The sequence below is a fragment of the Paroedura picta genome, chromosome 6, assembly GCF_049243985.1.
Source record: "Paroedura picta isolate Pp20150507F chromosome 6, Ppicta_v3.0, whole genome shotgun sequence".
Taxonomy (NCBI): domain Eukaryota; kingdom Metazoa; phylum Chordata; class Lepidosauria; order Squamata; family Gekkonidae; genus Paroedura; species Paroedura picta.
Genome location: NC_135374.1, coordinates 61011093 through 61027285, shown reverse-complemented (window position 1 = coordinate 61027285; position 16193 = coordinate 61011093). Strand labels below are relative to the sequence as shown.

The 16193-nt window shown below is 42.2% G+C and overlaps 1 protein-coding gene across 6 annotated transcripts in view; it reads left to right on the top strand.

Annotated features, from left to right (window-relative positions):
• Window positions 1-16193, top strand: part of ERG (ETS transcription factor ERG) — a 169909-nt gene that overhangs the window by 46955 nt on the left and 106761 nt on the right. For 5 of the 6 annotated variants that reach the window (XM_077342701.1, XM_077342700.1, XM_077342698.1 and 2 more), the window contains exon 2: window positions 5518-5604. In XM_077342701.1, the coding sequence (XP_077198816.1) occupies window positions 5566-5604 (39 nt within the window). In that variant the 5' untranslated portion in view covers window positions 5518-5565. Of the gene's footprint in view, window positions 1-4097; window positions 4229-5517; window positions 5605-16193 lie in introns of all 6 variants that reach the window. The other variant, XM_077342702.1, reaches the window with a different exon arrangement.

Sequence of the window (16193 nt, the reverse complement as noted above, 5' to 3'; positions counted from 1 at the left end):
GAGTCCCACTCAGCTGCAGTTCCATATGTCTGGCTCACTCACATGCTACGGTGGCAAAAGAGTCTGTGGTAACTCCTACTCCTCTTCCCCATCCACTTCAAGTGCCACCACATGCCTGATTTCCATGAAGACAGGGGCCAAGAACTCCTGCTGATCTTCCTCTATTTCTCCTTACCTGTCCACTTCACTTGTGGTATGGGCAGGTGTTCCTCCTTTCTATAAAATGAGACTTAAGGCCTTCTGATGAAGAGTAGCAAGATCTCAGTCTTTTCTCCTAAAAATGTTAATTCTTTTTGTTTTGTTTTCTTGAAACTGTGTGTGTGTGTGTGTGTCCCTCAGGTTTGTAGAAAAATGTTCACTTGAAAGGTCCATTGCCTCCCTCATTTTCTTATTTCCCTCTCTCTTTACCACCCACCAGCCAATATACCTTTATTTCGGGGGTCGTCACCGGGCTGGTGGCGGCCGTGCCTACCTCTCCCCCCCCCCCCGCAGCGAGGAGCTTGCTGGGCCACAAATGAAGTGGTCGCCAAAGCAGCCGCTTTGCTCATGGCCCGGCAAGCTTCTCACTGCGGGTGGGGTGGGGAGAAGAGGCCGGCATAGCCGCCAGCATGCTGGCAAGCACAAACACACATGTGCCGTTTGTGCATTTGCGCATTTGCGCAGAGTAGCCATGTAGCCTGCCGGCGGGCGCAAATGCGGTGGTGCCGCACAAACGTGCAAGTGCTACGCGTGTGCGGCACCTGGGCCACCCTCTCCCTCCACCCCCGCAGGTGGTCCCCAGCCTTAAAAAGGTTGGGGGCTGCTGCTTTATTTCATAGAATCATAGACTTTTTGCAAAATGGTGCCTGCTTGCACCTAATTCCACCATTCTGTGCCCTCAATCATTTCTTCCTCTTTCCCCAAATATACTTGATATGATTTTTTTGAAAAAGGAGGTTATTTCAAGTGCAATGTTGCTGCAGTGCAATGAACAAAACTGCTGCTTTAAAAAATATTTAGAGACAGTGTTGTAACTCAATAACCCCTTTAAAGAAAGTCAGATGTTTAATGATTGGGGGAGGAGGATGGCAGTAAGGAAGGGGGTGTGCACAACAACTCAAAATGTCAGATGGGGAAAAAACCCGAATAGTTATTATTGTTATTGTTACCTGTTACTCCCCAAACCAGCTCATAGCGCATGGCGGGTTATATAAGTCCATAAAAACAATTCAAACCCAAGTTAAAAAGACAGAAAAATTCCAATCACAATCATAACACGATATCAAATCAGGGTGACCAGCACTGTCTCCACCCCATGGCCAGGACGGAAACCAGACTGGTATGAGTTGAGCACTGAAGTTTCCTCCAAGAATGCCAGAAGCTGGTCCACAGGTTTCTACCAGGCACTAAAACTCCTGCCATAGACAGTATAACTTCTGGTTCATTATAATTACAATAAAACTACAATAAAAACTAAATTTGATCATAGGGAATCTTTATACATTGGGAAGATTTCAAGTTAGACATGAATGCAGATTATGAAAATCTATCAAAGAAACTGTATACAGAAAAAGAGGATTGACCTTTCTGTACATGCGTGAACACATTTCTGTCCTAGTGAAATACTAGAGGCTATTTGCTTGAATTTCTAGTAAGGGTACAAGGGTATATGTGAAAAGTTTCTCCTGTAGATGCACACTGAGGGTTGATTCGTAATGGTAAAGATTGTTTTCTTTTCCTGTCTGAAGATATTGTTCCAATACTAAAGATCTTCTCCACTTCTCCATGAGAACTCCATATCAGTATGGTATTAGACATTCTTCCTGCTATGGTGGCTAGATTACATGCTCAGAAAGCAGAGTAGATAGGTAAAGGAGGCCTCTGTCATCTTCATAGGGAATATTTTAGTCAGCAGAACTAAAAATGGATAGAGATGTTCTCTTGTTGCATGTTTCAAATTGCTCAGCTGAAGTTTCCAACAACTCTACTTTTCCTTCTTGTTCATCTCCAAAGATTTTGGCAGCTTAGAGTAAAAGAGAGATTTTAAACCATTCAGAGTGCCAACTATTACTTTAATATCCTTTCTCTAGATTTTCTTTTAGTCAGTCAGTCCCTATATAGGTCTACAGCAGGCTTCTTCTCTTTTACAATGTTCACTCCATTTGGCCTTTTGACTAAAATCTGAAGCCCAGGGTTGATATCATTTGGTTGGTTGATATCATATGGTTGGCAAGTCTGTCAAAGTTTTTTGGACCTTGTTTTGGTGTTATTCCTGCACTTCTTTTTTGTTGTTGTTGTAGAGGTGCAGTGATTTATCTGATGTTGTGCTTTTTAAATGATATTTGTGTTTGAGAGGTAGTATTCTATGTGAAGATCCCAAGTTGTGATTTATATGCCGCATTGTAACAACCTAGACCATTTGGAACTTCAAATTATGCAGATACGATTCTTGCTAAATTAAGAAATCCAATAGTAATCTCATTCATTGATTTAACATGATGATATATGGCATGTGAGCTCTTTAGTGGTACCTTAGGTACAGATTACAGAGCAGTTGTATTAAAGACCTTTTATTTCTTTTAGTTGAGGCTACACAAAGAGCCGGCTTGGCGCAGTGGTTAGGAGTGGCAGTTTCTAATCTGCCAAATTGGGTTTGATTCCTCGCTCGTCCACGTGCAGAAAGCTGGGTGACCTTGGGCTCACCACAGCACTGCTTAAGCTGTTCTGACTGAGCAGTAATATCAGGGCTCTCTCAGCCTCACCTACCTCATAGGGTTGTCTGTTGTGGGGAGAGGAAAGGGAAGGTGAATGTAAGCCGCTTTGAGACTCCTTCGGGTAGAGAAAAAGCGGCATATAAGAACCAACTCTCCTTTTTTGCAAGACAGAACATTAACTGTAGTTCAGATATACTATAGTCTGTAATTGTGATTACTGGGAAATTAATCTGATATGTTTCATTTTACAATTAGATGGTAATCTTCCCATGACTGGAGACTTGCTCTTGTTATGGAAAGATTGGGGCAGATTTATTCCATTTTATACTGGAATAACTAAAACAAGTTTATATCCTTTAAAAATTTATCTATGGTTGTAATGGACTTTGTTTATATCAGGTCAATGTGTTGAGAGTAAAAGCTACACACATGGATCATGTGGTACATTTATTTTTGGAGTGTAAGCACTGTCATTGGTAAGTAGGAGGTTCAAAGTTCGAGTGCTTCCAAATATAACCCTCCCTGCTCAAATTTTGAGCATAGTAAATTAAACATCAATGAAGAGTTTAAAATAATTGGCAATATTCATGGAAATTAAATTAGCCAGGTGCTACTAGTCATGATGGTTTGTTGTAACCTATTTGTTTAGAGGCAATATATCTCAAAGAATGAAAATGACCATAAATTACAGGCATTATGCCTTACTTGTAAGTGACAAGAGGTATTAGGCTATTCACTGTGAATATAGAGTGCTTGACAAGATGGAGCTTAGTTTAATTCAGTCTGGCAACTATGAAATCTGTGTTTTTTGTTTGTTTGTTTGTTTTTGTGGGGGGGGGATGGGGAAGATGTGCTAGAATATTTAAGTAAATAAAAATGATCTTACATTTAATTAATGGGATGCTCATCCACCTGTGCTAGGTAATGATTCTTTCCCTTTCCTTATAGCATTGCACAGAGGCTGTGGAGAAGCCTCAAAAGTATATGGCCTCATGCTGTCCCAGTTGGACTCAGCAATAATTCTCAATAATAGCTCTCCTATTTCGATTGGTAGGCAGAATAGCTCATTTAATCAAATCATTAGTGCAGTCTGTTCCACTTAATATTGGCTTCCCTCTGGGGCTGGAAGCACAGCCGCAGCCTCTGTGAGTCCATAGGTGTGCTTCCAGGCCCCCAGGGAGGCTGCGGAGTCACGGGGCGGGGAGTCCAGCTTCATCATGGTGGGGAGGAGGCCCTCTCAACGCCCGTTCTTATGAATGGGCTTTAAAGCTAGTAATAATAATGTACAAAGTTTTACATTTTATTTTGACAGTTTTTAAGTCTCTTCTTTATCTAATATAGGGTGAAGCTGGAATGGGTTCCAGATAAACAATATTCTGTTTTCAATTCTTTCTGTTTCCTCAGTGGCTTATATCTTAGAACAGTCTCCTGTTCTATTCGACTTCTCTCAATCAAATCTCCCTTAATAGTGTTCATAGTATTCCTTGGCCATCTGCTCAACAGGTGAATGGAGGATTTCCCGAGTAGTATTTCAGGTGGGTCCCCCATCATTCTGTGTCCCTTTCAGTTTTGCTCATTATCCCTTGAAAATCTTCCCATGGTACCCGCTCACTTGGCCTCCAACTATTAAAACATTCTAGTTGTATATATTTTGGACTACTAGTACTGCATCTTTAGCAGTTTGGGAGGAAATTGTGTTTATTTTCTAGAGCTGTGGGAGTAGTATTTGCTAGATACTTTAATTCAGCTACAATAAGGTTTTAAAGATTTTATTTGCCATTACAATCTATAGTAATGTAGAAACTCTTAGAGGCCGTTGTGTGGTAACAGATATTTGAAATTAAATTAAAATAAGGACCCATCTAGAACTTTTTGGGTGGGCATGTATGGCTGTTATTGACCCGATCTCTCTGCTGTATCTACTGTAGTGTGACTCCAGTTCACCAACTGTCTCTTGCAAGGACAAAGTAACTTTGAATACATTAACAGCATAAGTTTGTTCTAGACATCATGGAGGAGATATGGGTTGGCAGTTGTCTTTAAAGTTACTTCTGTGATTTTTTGTGCAGTTGGACCCTTCTGACTGTGTCTTTACCAAATATTGCATGAAGTTGTTTCATGTTGGCATATTATTTTACAGAAATTGTTTTTAAGTTGTACAGTATCTAGTAAAATACTAGGCATTTTTAAGATAGCTGTATGGAACTGAAGTTCGGGAGTGGGTGAAATTGATGGTCGGTGTTGTATATTGGTTAGCATATTTGACTAGAACCAATGAAGCCTTGGTTTTTAATCCCTTTTCAGCTAAAAAACTCACCAGGTATCCTTGAGTCAATTTCCCTCTTTCAGTCAAACTTCACAGATTTGTTTTAAGGATACAATGCTGCACCAAGTTCTTTGGAGGGTTAATATTGCTTATCCAAAATAAGAATTTTTCATATCCTTTAAAAATATTATATTAAGAGTTTTAGAGAAAAACACAACAAACATCAACACAAAAATGCAATAATTAAGACTATTCCATCCCACAAAGTCTTTGACCTCTCATTTTATCAGCTTATAACTCACCTTTGCCAAATTTTGTTTGGTGTTTAAAGCACTAATGCTTATTGTATGTATTTGCTTATTGTCTTCAAATGAAATCTGTGGAGAAACCAACACTGCAACAAATAAAAAGCTTCAAAATTCTGTAAATAATCTGATATTATTATTTACCTAATCAGATATGTTTTTTGTAAGTGTGGAATAGATGAATTAGAAAATGTTTACAAAATCTCATTTAGAAATGTTGTTCTTATGTGATTCTGTTTTCTTGGGTTTACAGTTGCCTTTTGGTCTGACCTTCTGGTATATACATTGGCTGTTGAAGGACATGATTCAAACTGTCCCAGATCCAGCAGCTCATATCAAGGTAAATGTCATGTTTCTATTGACAGCTAATGATTTTATCACATGAAAATATACTAATCCAATGCAGGCCAAGTTTTCCATTCAGATTGTGAGGAATGAAGGATGGAAGAAGTGTTTTGTCCCTCAGCAGCTGGTGCCACCATTATCTTTAGTTGCTCCATTGTCTTGGAACATGAGGCGCAATATGGCAATGTAGTGGAAAGAAAGAAATCAGGAGAAGAAACTGGTGGTCTGTACTTTGACTCCAGTGTTAGTGGGAAAAGAATAAACATATGAAGCCAGCGTTGAGCCAGCTCTGCTCAAATTCCCCACTACTCGCCTTGTATGAACACGTTAACTTTATAACATTAGCATTAAAAACACTGTTCAAAAAAACAAGCATGGTGTAGAAGTTACAGCAGGGGCAGTCAAACTGCGGCCCTCCAGATGTCCATGGACTACAATTCCCAGAAGCCCCTGCCAGCGAATGCTGGCAGGGGCTTCTGGGAATTGTAGTCCATGGACATCTGGAGGGCCGCAGTTTGACTACCCCTGAGTTACAGTTTCAGATGAGGATATAGGAATTCCAGTTTCAAATACCTGTTCTGTCATTACACACACTAAGTGAACTTGGGCCACTCGCTCTCAGTATTATCTGTTTCACAGGGTTGTGGAAAATAGAACGATGTAAGTTGAAAGAGGGACAAGATAAAATGTAGATTGGTTGGCTTGGCTGGTAGGATGGAGAACAAGAGCCTTTGCAAGCAGAAATTCAAGTAGGGGTACAATAATATGCAAGAGCTCTTGCCTAAGGGGCAATTTGCACTGGATAAAGGCTCATTGTAAAAGTAATGTAGCTGCTGTCAAGATTCATAACTTTTTTCAATTCAGTTACCTCCTTGATATCTTCTAGGTATCCCAGTAATAAATTCCATAGTGTTCAAGTCCTATTAGTACAGATAGACCTGAATTTCTCCACATTTTTTAAAATGTATTTTGATCTTGTAGGTCTGTAGGTGGGATAGAGTGCTATAGTGCTTGTAGATGCCAAAGGGCTTTTTTTTAAAGCGAGATAATGCTTTAAAATGGAAATCTACATATTTATGTGTTCAATATGCATTTCAAAATTATGATTTCTTTGTGTTTTTTAAAAATATGTCAGTCCTTGCTCAAGTCACTTTATTCCAAATGGTACCCTTTGAAGTAGATTAAGGATTGGTAAAGTATTAATATCCTGAAAGTTAGCAGAGTGCCTTAGTTTGGCAAGTAACGCAGCGGGAGGCAGAATGCATGTGGAGTGAAAACAATAAACAAAGAAAGACACATTCACAAATGTGGTACTTAACTAATATAACAACTATTTAATAAAGAACTTAATACTACATAAAGAAGTAAAGGTATCCCCTGTGCAAGCACCAGGTCATGTCTGACCCTTGGGGTGATGCCCTCTAGCGTTTTCATGGCAGACTCAATACGGGGTGGTTTGCCAGTGCCTTCCCCAGTCATTACCGTTTACCCCCCAGCAAGCTGGGTACTAATTTTACCGACCTCGGAAGGATGGAAGGCTGAGTCAACCTTGAGACGGCTGCTGGGATTGAACTCCCAGCCTCATGGGCAGAGCTTCAGACTGCATATCTGCTGCCTTACCACTCGTGCGCCGCAAGAGGCTCTTAATAGTACATACCTAGAGGTAAAGACAAGGTTCTTATTCTATTCTAAATAGCTGGATGGAGAGAGGTACTTGAGGCTGGAGAGATGGAGAGATGCAGGCTGGAGAGATGGAGGAGAAAGAAGATGGAGACTGGGGAAACAGAAAATTACCCTCTAGGCACAGGTCAATGAGATCAAAGATGTCCCTGTCTATCTCACTAACTCTATGGTAAAGAGAGTTCCTGTTTACAGCCCCAACAATTCAGGAGACATCGCACAGAGAGCTGTTGTCTAACACCCTTAAATGGATGGTGCGTTGTCTGTTTCAGGCCAGGATCGGAAGGTGGACACAGAGCTGACGTCCGCCCTGAGCCTGGCTTTCCTGACCTGCTAGTCTGCCCTGTAGCCAGCCTTCCAACCTTGCTGGGACTGGCTACAGGCTGGGATCAGGGGTGGGGTTGGAGCTGACAAGTCAGTCCTACACCAAACCTTCACAACACTGTTAAGGTTGGTGGCAGGCTGGAATTTGAGTCAGTGGGTGTCCCCGTGCCTGGCCTCCCTGACCTTGCTTTGCAGGGTCCTATATCGTCGCACCTATTAAAGGACACCACATACCCATTCTTTGGCATATAAATGGCCACAGCCGTTTATTAACAGAGAGTGGCATCAGCCTGGAAGCAAATGGGCCTTCTTGTGGTCAGCCGACCACAAGGCAGCCCCATTTATTCTGCAGGTCTCCTTCAACGGGAACTTTGGCCAGTGTGCCTGCTTATTCCCGGACATATGACCCGTAGAAAACCGTGGGAGGTAGCCACTAGATGCAAACCCGCCGGGCGTCTTTTGCCTCTGCTGGGTTTGCTTGCTACCCAGAAATGTGAGCTCACAAAACAGGCTCCACATCCACACAGCCCCTTAAGGGACCCCCATCCTCTAGAGATGCCAGCGCGCAAGCTTGGCATCCACTGCAAAACCTGCTTCCAGGCCCCCAACCGCCAGCTGTGACAAACAAATTCCACACCATGAATAACTTTATTCAGAAACAATTTCTTTCCTTTTTTGTTTAACATATAAAATTCCATCTTCTTTTTGTTCTCATTTGCTTACATCTTTGTTCCATAACCCGAGGACTAAATCCTCAACCATAAAACTCATAACGCAAAGGAGGGTGGGTGGGCTTTCACTCAGGCACGGAGCGGGAAAAGAGGCTGGGCCCACTTGCTCAGCTCCTTATATAGGAGCTTGGCCCTAGCCCCCACCCTTGCCGCCGTCGCCCTGGCGCCTGCCGCTAAAGATGCTGGGACTTGTAGTCCCAACTTCCCCCTAGCATCCTTTTCCGGTGCTTCGGCCCCGCGGCAGCAAAGGCCCCCTCGTTGACGCTCAGGTGTACTTACTGGGGTTGGCTGCAGACAGGGATTGAGGGTGGACAGGCATGGAGCTGACATGTCAGCCCCATACCTGACTTCCTTGACCCAGCTGGGATCATGGTGGATGGTCACAGAGCTGACATGTCAGTCCCATGCTCAGCTTCCTTGGTACTGCTGAGGCTGGCTTAGTAGACCACAAGCCTGTATGCTGCCCTCCCCACACAGCCTGGGCATAGAATCATAGAATCATAGAATCATAGAATCATAGAGTTGGAAGGGGCCATACAGGCCATCTAGTCCAACCCCCTGCTCAACGCAGGATCAGCCCTAAGCATCCTAAAGCATCCAAGAAAAGTGTGTATCCAACCTTTGCTTGAAGACTTCCAGTGAGGGGGCACTCACCACCTCCTTAGGCAGCCTATTCCACTGCTGAAGTACTCTGACTGTGAAAAACTTTTTCCTGATATCTAGCCTATATCGTTGTACTTGAAGTTTAAACCCATTACTGCGTGTCCTCTCCTCTGCAGCCAGCAGAAACAGCATCCTGCCCTCCTCCAAGTGACAACCTTTCAAATACTTAAAGAGGGCTATCATGTCCCCTCTCAACCTCCTTTTCTCCAGGCTGAACATTCCCAAGTCCCTCAACCTATCTTCATAGGGCTTGGTCCCTTGGCCCCAGATCATCTTCGTCGCTCTCCTCTGTACCCTTTCAATTTTATCTACGTCCTTCTTGAAGTGAGGCCTCCAGAACTGCACACAGTACTCCAGGTGTGGTCTGACCAGTGCCGTATACAATGGGACTATGACATCTTGTGATTTTGATGTGATGCCTCTGTTGATACAGCCCAAAATGGCATTTGCCTTTTTTACTGCTGCATCACACTGCCTGCTCATGTTTAGTTTACAATCCACAAGTACCCCAAGGTCTCGTTCACACACAGTGCTACCTAGAAGCGTATCCCCTATCCAGTAGGCATGCTTTTCATTTTTCTGACCCAGATGCAGAACTTTACACTTATCTTTATTAAATTGCATCTTGTTCTCATTTGCCCATTTTTCCATTGTGTTCAGATCTCGTTGAACTCTGTCTCTATCTTCCGGAGTATTTGCCAGTCCTCCCAATTTGGTGTCATCTGCAAACTTGATGAGTAGTCCCTCCACCCCCTCATCTAGATCATTAATAAATATGTTAAAAAGTACCGGGCCAAGCACCGAACCCTGAGGTACCCCGCTACTCACCTCTCTCCAGTCTGATGAAACACCATTGACAACAACTCTTTGAGTGCGGTTCTCTAACCAATTCCCTATCCACCTAACGATCTGAAAATCCAGATTGCAGTCCTTCAACTTATCCATCAGAACATCATGGGGAACCTTGTCAAAAGCTTTACTAAAATCCAAGTAAATGACATCAACCAAATTTCCCCGATCCAGCAAACCTGTTACTTGGTCAAAAAAGGAAACTAGGTTGGTCTGGCAGGATCTGTTGGAGACAAATCCATGCTGACTTCCTTGGATCACCAAATTGTCCTCCAGATGTTTGCAGATCGCTCCCTTTATCTTCCCCACAACAGAGGTCAGACTCACTGGTCTGTAGTTTCCCGGGTCATCCTTCCTCCCTTTTTTGAAGATCGGAATAACGTTTGCTCTTTTCCAGTCCTCCGGGACATCTCCAGTCCTTAAAGAGGTTCCGAAGATGATGGACAAGGGCTGTGCAAGTTCTCTGGAAAGTTCTTTGAGTACTCTCGGGTGCATTTCATCTGGACCAGGGGATTTGAACTCATCCAGTGCAGCTAAATGCCTCTCGACAACCTCTCTATCCATGTTAACCTGCCACCCAGACACTATCCTTTGGCTATAGCCATCTCTAGATGTGCCTAAACACTTTGACCTGTGGGAAAAAACAGATGTAAAATAGGCACTAAGCCTTTCTGCTTTCTCTGCATCTTTCGTTAGAGTTTGTCCATCCGCACCCAACAGTGGACCTATTGCCTCCTTTACTTTACGTTTGCTCCTCACATAACTGAAAAATCTTTTCTTGTTACAATGGGCTTCCCTGGCCAATCTTAGCTCACTCTCAGCTTTGGCCTTTCTGATGATTGATCTACAGTGCCTAGTAACCTGTAGGTACTCTTCTTTAGAGCTCTGTCCTTCCCTCCATTTCCTGAACATTTTCCTTTTCTTTCTTAGTTCCTCTTGAAGTTCTCTGTTAATCCAAATAGGCTTCTTAGAGCTCCTGCAGTGTTTTCTTATTTCTGGGATAGTCATTGATTGAGCATGCAATAGCTCTTGTTTGAGTAGCGCCCACCCTTCACATGCTCCCTTCCCTTCCAGCATTCTCGTCCATGGTATGACACTCATCATGTCTCTGAGTTTATTAAAGTTTGCCCTACGAAAATCCAACATCCACGTCTGGCTACAAGCTTCCTTGGCTCCCCATCTCAAAAGGAATTCTATGAGGACATGGTCACTTCCCCCTAGGGTCCCCACCTCCTTCACCTCATCCACCAACTCTTGCCTGTTGGTCAGTTTTAAGTCCAGTATGGCTGAACCTCTTGTGGGTTCATCTACCATTTGATAAATGAAATTGTCAGCCAGGCAGGTCAGAAACTTGCATGACTGAGGACGCTTCGCAGAGTTTGTTTCCCAGCACACATCTGGGAAATTGAAGTCACCCATGATGACAAGGTCCTGCCGTTTGGATATTTTCTCAAGCTGCTCACAAAGTGCAGCATCCACATCTTCTCGTTGGTCAGGCGGTCGGTAGCAGACACCAACCACCACACTGTTTGTTTTCCCCTCGCTTATTTTCACCCAGATGCTTTCCACTGTAGATATGCTCTCCTTCACTAGAATTTCCTGACAGGTAAGCCCTTTCCTCACATACAGTGCCACTCCTCCACCTTTTCGATCTATTCTGTTTTTTCTGAACAGTTCATATCCATCCACCATTACATTCCAGTCATGAGAATCATTCCACCAAGTTTCTGTGATGCCTACTAGATCATACCTTTCCATCAGCATGAGAAGTTCCAGCTCTTCCTTTTTACTGCCAATGCTTCGGGCGTTAGTATAAAGACATCTGAATCCTTTTACTTTTGGTTCCCTATGAGCTGGCCTTGCCGGTTGGGCTGCCTCCGATAGTTTTCCTTCCATACACTCCCTATGTTGATCGTCTCCTTCCCCTAGTGGCTTTAGTTTAAAGCTCTCCTGATGAATCTCCCCAGGTTCCTGCCAAACACATTCTTCCCCAGTTTCGATAAGTGCAGTCCATCAGGTGCTAGTAGGCCTTCCTCAAGAAAGCCTATCCCATGGTCCCAGAAACCAAATCTCTCCTGCCGGCACCAACTACGCAGCCAGTGATTCACCTCCATTATCTTCCTCTCCCGACGCATTCCTCTTCCCTTGACAGGCAAGATTGAAGAGAATACCACTTGTGCCCCCATTTGCTTGAGCTTCCTCCCCAGATCTTGATAGTCTTTTTTAATAGGAGCGATGGTATTCAGGGACATGTCATTCGTTCCCACATGGACCATCACAAATGGGTAGCGATCCGTAGATTTGAGGAGTTTGGGCAGCCTTTCTGAAACATCTTTAATTTTCGCCCCTGGCAAGCAACACACCTCTCGGGTTAGGGGGTCGGGCCCAGCCACATGGCAATCCATTCCTCTTAGCAGGGAGTCTCCAATTACCAGTACTCTCCTTTTTTTTTTCTTCTCAACTCCATTTCCTTCTGTCCCCGTGGCCTCTTCCCTTTGTCTTAGAGTTTGTTTTGGGACCTCTTCCCTTGTTGACCCTTGCACCTCCTCTGCAAGGGCATGAAATCTATTCTGGAGCTCCAAAGGCCCCAAGAACTGTCTCGCCCTTCGCTGTTCAGTCTTTTTCCGAACTGCCTGCAGAGGCTCCCTATTGTGGTCAATCTCCTTGTCCTCTTCAGGACTGGTTGTATTCTCTTTATTCCATGTTGCAGAGCTCTGGACTATGAACTTCTCCCCTTTCTTACTTTGGATCAGAGTAATAATTCTGTTTTCTAGTGCCCTAATCTTTTCCTCCAAAAGTCTTACCAGCTTACACTTGGGGCAGCTGTAGTCCATCTTGTCTTCTGGGAGGAAGGCAATCATGTCACACTCACTGCAGATGATGGGATGAGTGTCCTGGAGGTCCATTGTAATGTCTAGGCAGTGGAAGTACTAGGGAAATATAATCTACTGATATAATCTACTGATTCTAATTGCTCAGCCAATCCGTCTAGAGTCACCAAATGGTCCGTCTAGAATCACCAAATACTTGATCCCCATGTGTTTGGCGGCTGATTCAGCCCAATTGATTGAGGTTACCAAATCAGCCAAACTCAAATTGATGTACTGAATCAGTGATTTGGAAGTTTTGATTTATCCTGAATCAGGAAAACTCAGATCCAAAAAGTACCACTTGCAACTACATGGTTTCAATACTGCACATAGTTGCTAGATAAATAGAAACTTTTAAATTAACTTAAAAAAACAAACAACCAGACTAAGCAGGAGCTACCAGAGGGGAAAATATGGAGGAACATGCTATGAAAGGTAATGTTGAACAGGAGGATACTGCCTCCCTCTGCCCTTCTCCTTGACTGGGCTGTTTTTCTCTTCTTGTGCAGTGTTTCCTTGTAGATACTTCTGCAGGCTGCCACAACTGATTACCCATTTAGACTTGCCCCTGATTCTGTAGGGCAGAGGGCCATGGGGAATTGTTCCAGTAGTATTAATAGCCAGTCCACTCCAGGTTGAAGTAAATATCAATCAAATCCTTAGGATTTCTCCCTCAGCTACTATATTGTTGGCTAACATTTTGTAATGGTTTTAGATGTATACTTAGAAATGTGTTTCGAATGACAGAGAAGTGGTACAAATGTCACTAATCTCTGTAATTTAATACTTATAAAATTGTTTATTGAAGTAGGACCTTGCTGAAGATCAGTGGCTACATCTGGGATTAGAAAAATAGTTGGATTGCAAGTTTTCTATGAAGTAGGTAATTTTGTAATTGTAATTTTCCTCTATGGCCCATTATGCACGGAGTGGAAAGTCTGCATTCGGGGTGGAATGGTGGCGGCTAAAATCACCAATTATGCACGCTGCAGGCGGCAACTGGGTGCAGAGTCAACTTATGCCGCCGAAAAAGCCACATTAGCGAGATGCGGAAGAAAGTGGAGCTTCCTGGGACCAGGGTGCAACCAGAAGCGGCTCCGGAGTATCTGCGTGCATAATCAGATACTCTGGGTTTTGCCGCCGTTTTGTTCTGTCCCGTGCATAATCGGTTTGCTTCGCTTCTTCCTCCTCCTCGTTCTCCATGCCACTGTTTCAGTGGCCGTTCATAATAGGTCTATTTCTCACTCCAGATGTCATTTGAAACATGAAAAAGTGATCTAAAATTTAACTATAATTTTAGCATAAAGGATTTTGAGAAGATACTTTTCATTACCAACTAGATATTGCAAGAATTCATACTTCTGAACTATTCTTGCTTTTTGAAAATTGATGTTTTATTCAAAACAAAAAATAATAATTTGATTTTTTCAATGGATTTGAAGTGGGGAACTTTAGCAGAGTCTAGTAACTGGATTATTAAAAAGTCACCATTTAGAGATCAGTTTTAGCAACAAGCAATTTCAATTGACAGCAGGGTATGTGTTTTGTATGTCACAGTAGTGTACCATTTTATTTTATTACTGAAAATGAGCATTTGAAGATGTCATTTTCGAGAGGTATCATAAACTACAGATTCTACAACACAACATTGTTCTGTTCATTCACATACTAATTTAAAACTCACATATTCTTTGTACAATTCTGAAATTGGCTTATTTGTCTCCAAAGATAAACTTCATTAAATGTATATGTGGCCATGTGAACTTGTGGATGTACTCTTATATTCAATTTCATTGTACATTTGGGGAAAAGTTTTCCCCCCCAAAAAACTGCAAGCAAGAAATTTAAAAGCTTCTATATGTCTGTTACCTTTACTTGGATACTATATACTGAGGGAAATTTTTGTGACATTTCAAAAGAATAGTTTTAAACACCATTCTTTCTGGTGTCCCTAGCTCATCTCATCTCTCTCTATATAAAGAGAAGTTGAAAAGAATAGTCTCTTTGTTTTATAACTCTCAGGATTTCTGAGCAAACTCAAAAAACTTTTCCAACAGCCAGATGGAGAACAGTGCTAATGATGTGTTCAAAGGGCAGCATGTTACTTTAATCTTTTCTGTGAATATGATAAGAGTCTGTCTATAGATTTTAATGATTTCTGTTAAACATTTAGGGCAGCTGAACATCTTTGTAGCCCATCTACTGGCCTCTTCTACTGTTGATAGAGTGCTGGAGGAATTGCTGGATCAGCACTAGGATGTAATACTTCTGTGTGCTACTAGGGTTGCTGACTGCCTGGAGGAAAAAAACAGTGTTAAGTGCTGTCAAGTAACTTCAGATTTATTCCAATCCTATGAATTACTAATCCCTAAAATGTCCCTGCTCAGATCTTGCAAACTGAGGGCCCTGGCTTCCTTTACTAAGGAAATCTGTCTCATGTTGGGTTTTCCTTGTATCCTGCTGTCTTCAGCTTTTCCTAACATTATAGTCTTTTGTGTTGAATCTTGTCTTCTCATAATGTGACCAAAGTATAATAGCCTTAGTTTAGACATATCCGTTGCTAGGAAGAGTTTAGGCTTGATTTGATGTAGAACCCACATATTTGTCTTCTTGGCAATCCATAGTATTCTGTAAAACTCTCCTCCAAAAGCATGTTTCCAATGAATCAACTTTTTTCCTGTTAGATTTCTTCATTGTGCAACTTTCACACCCCTACACATATTCTGTTGGCAAGAATTGTGCAGTTGTTGTAATACTAGTACTCCTGATAATTAATAGTGGCAATAATTACATTTTCATGCTGAATTATAATTATTTTCTTTACAAGGCTAGCCTTCTTAGGTTTTCCATTTGCACACCAAGGCTGGGTAAACTGCTACCCTTGGCCTCAATCTACCACCTTTAAGAAACGGAGGAGCAGCAGAAAAAAATGGACAGGAAATGACATCAGTAATGATGCTTTAGGAATTTCTTTGTTTCCTTGGTCTTTACTAAAGAGATTAGTAAGGATGCTCAAAATTCACCAGTTTAACTTGTGCCCTGTTCACCAGTTGCAGAGACATAGTTTTTCAAGGGTTGTGTCAATAGTTTGTCAGTTTGTCCATGGTGTTTGATAGATTGCTTCATTGTATGCCGTACTGACCATGCAGTCCACATAACTGGCTTTTTGTGCATAGGGATACTCACACTATCTGACTGAGATCTGCTACCTCCCCATTCTTCCTATACAACTGCTCTGCTCATCTGATTATTGTTTTAATTGAGAATTAAATTACTCACAAATTAGTCAACACTAAATGTTTTGTTTCAATAAAATCCTTCTATTTGGTGTTCATCTAAGTCATGCTAATGGCTGCTGATCAGTTTGAATCAGCAGCGTCCTTTTGCATGCATAAAAGTAGTATATGAAACAGCTTGCTAAAATAATGCAATGTTTCATCTTATGTGAAGGAATTATGAATACTGAT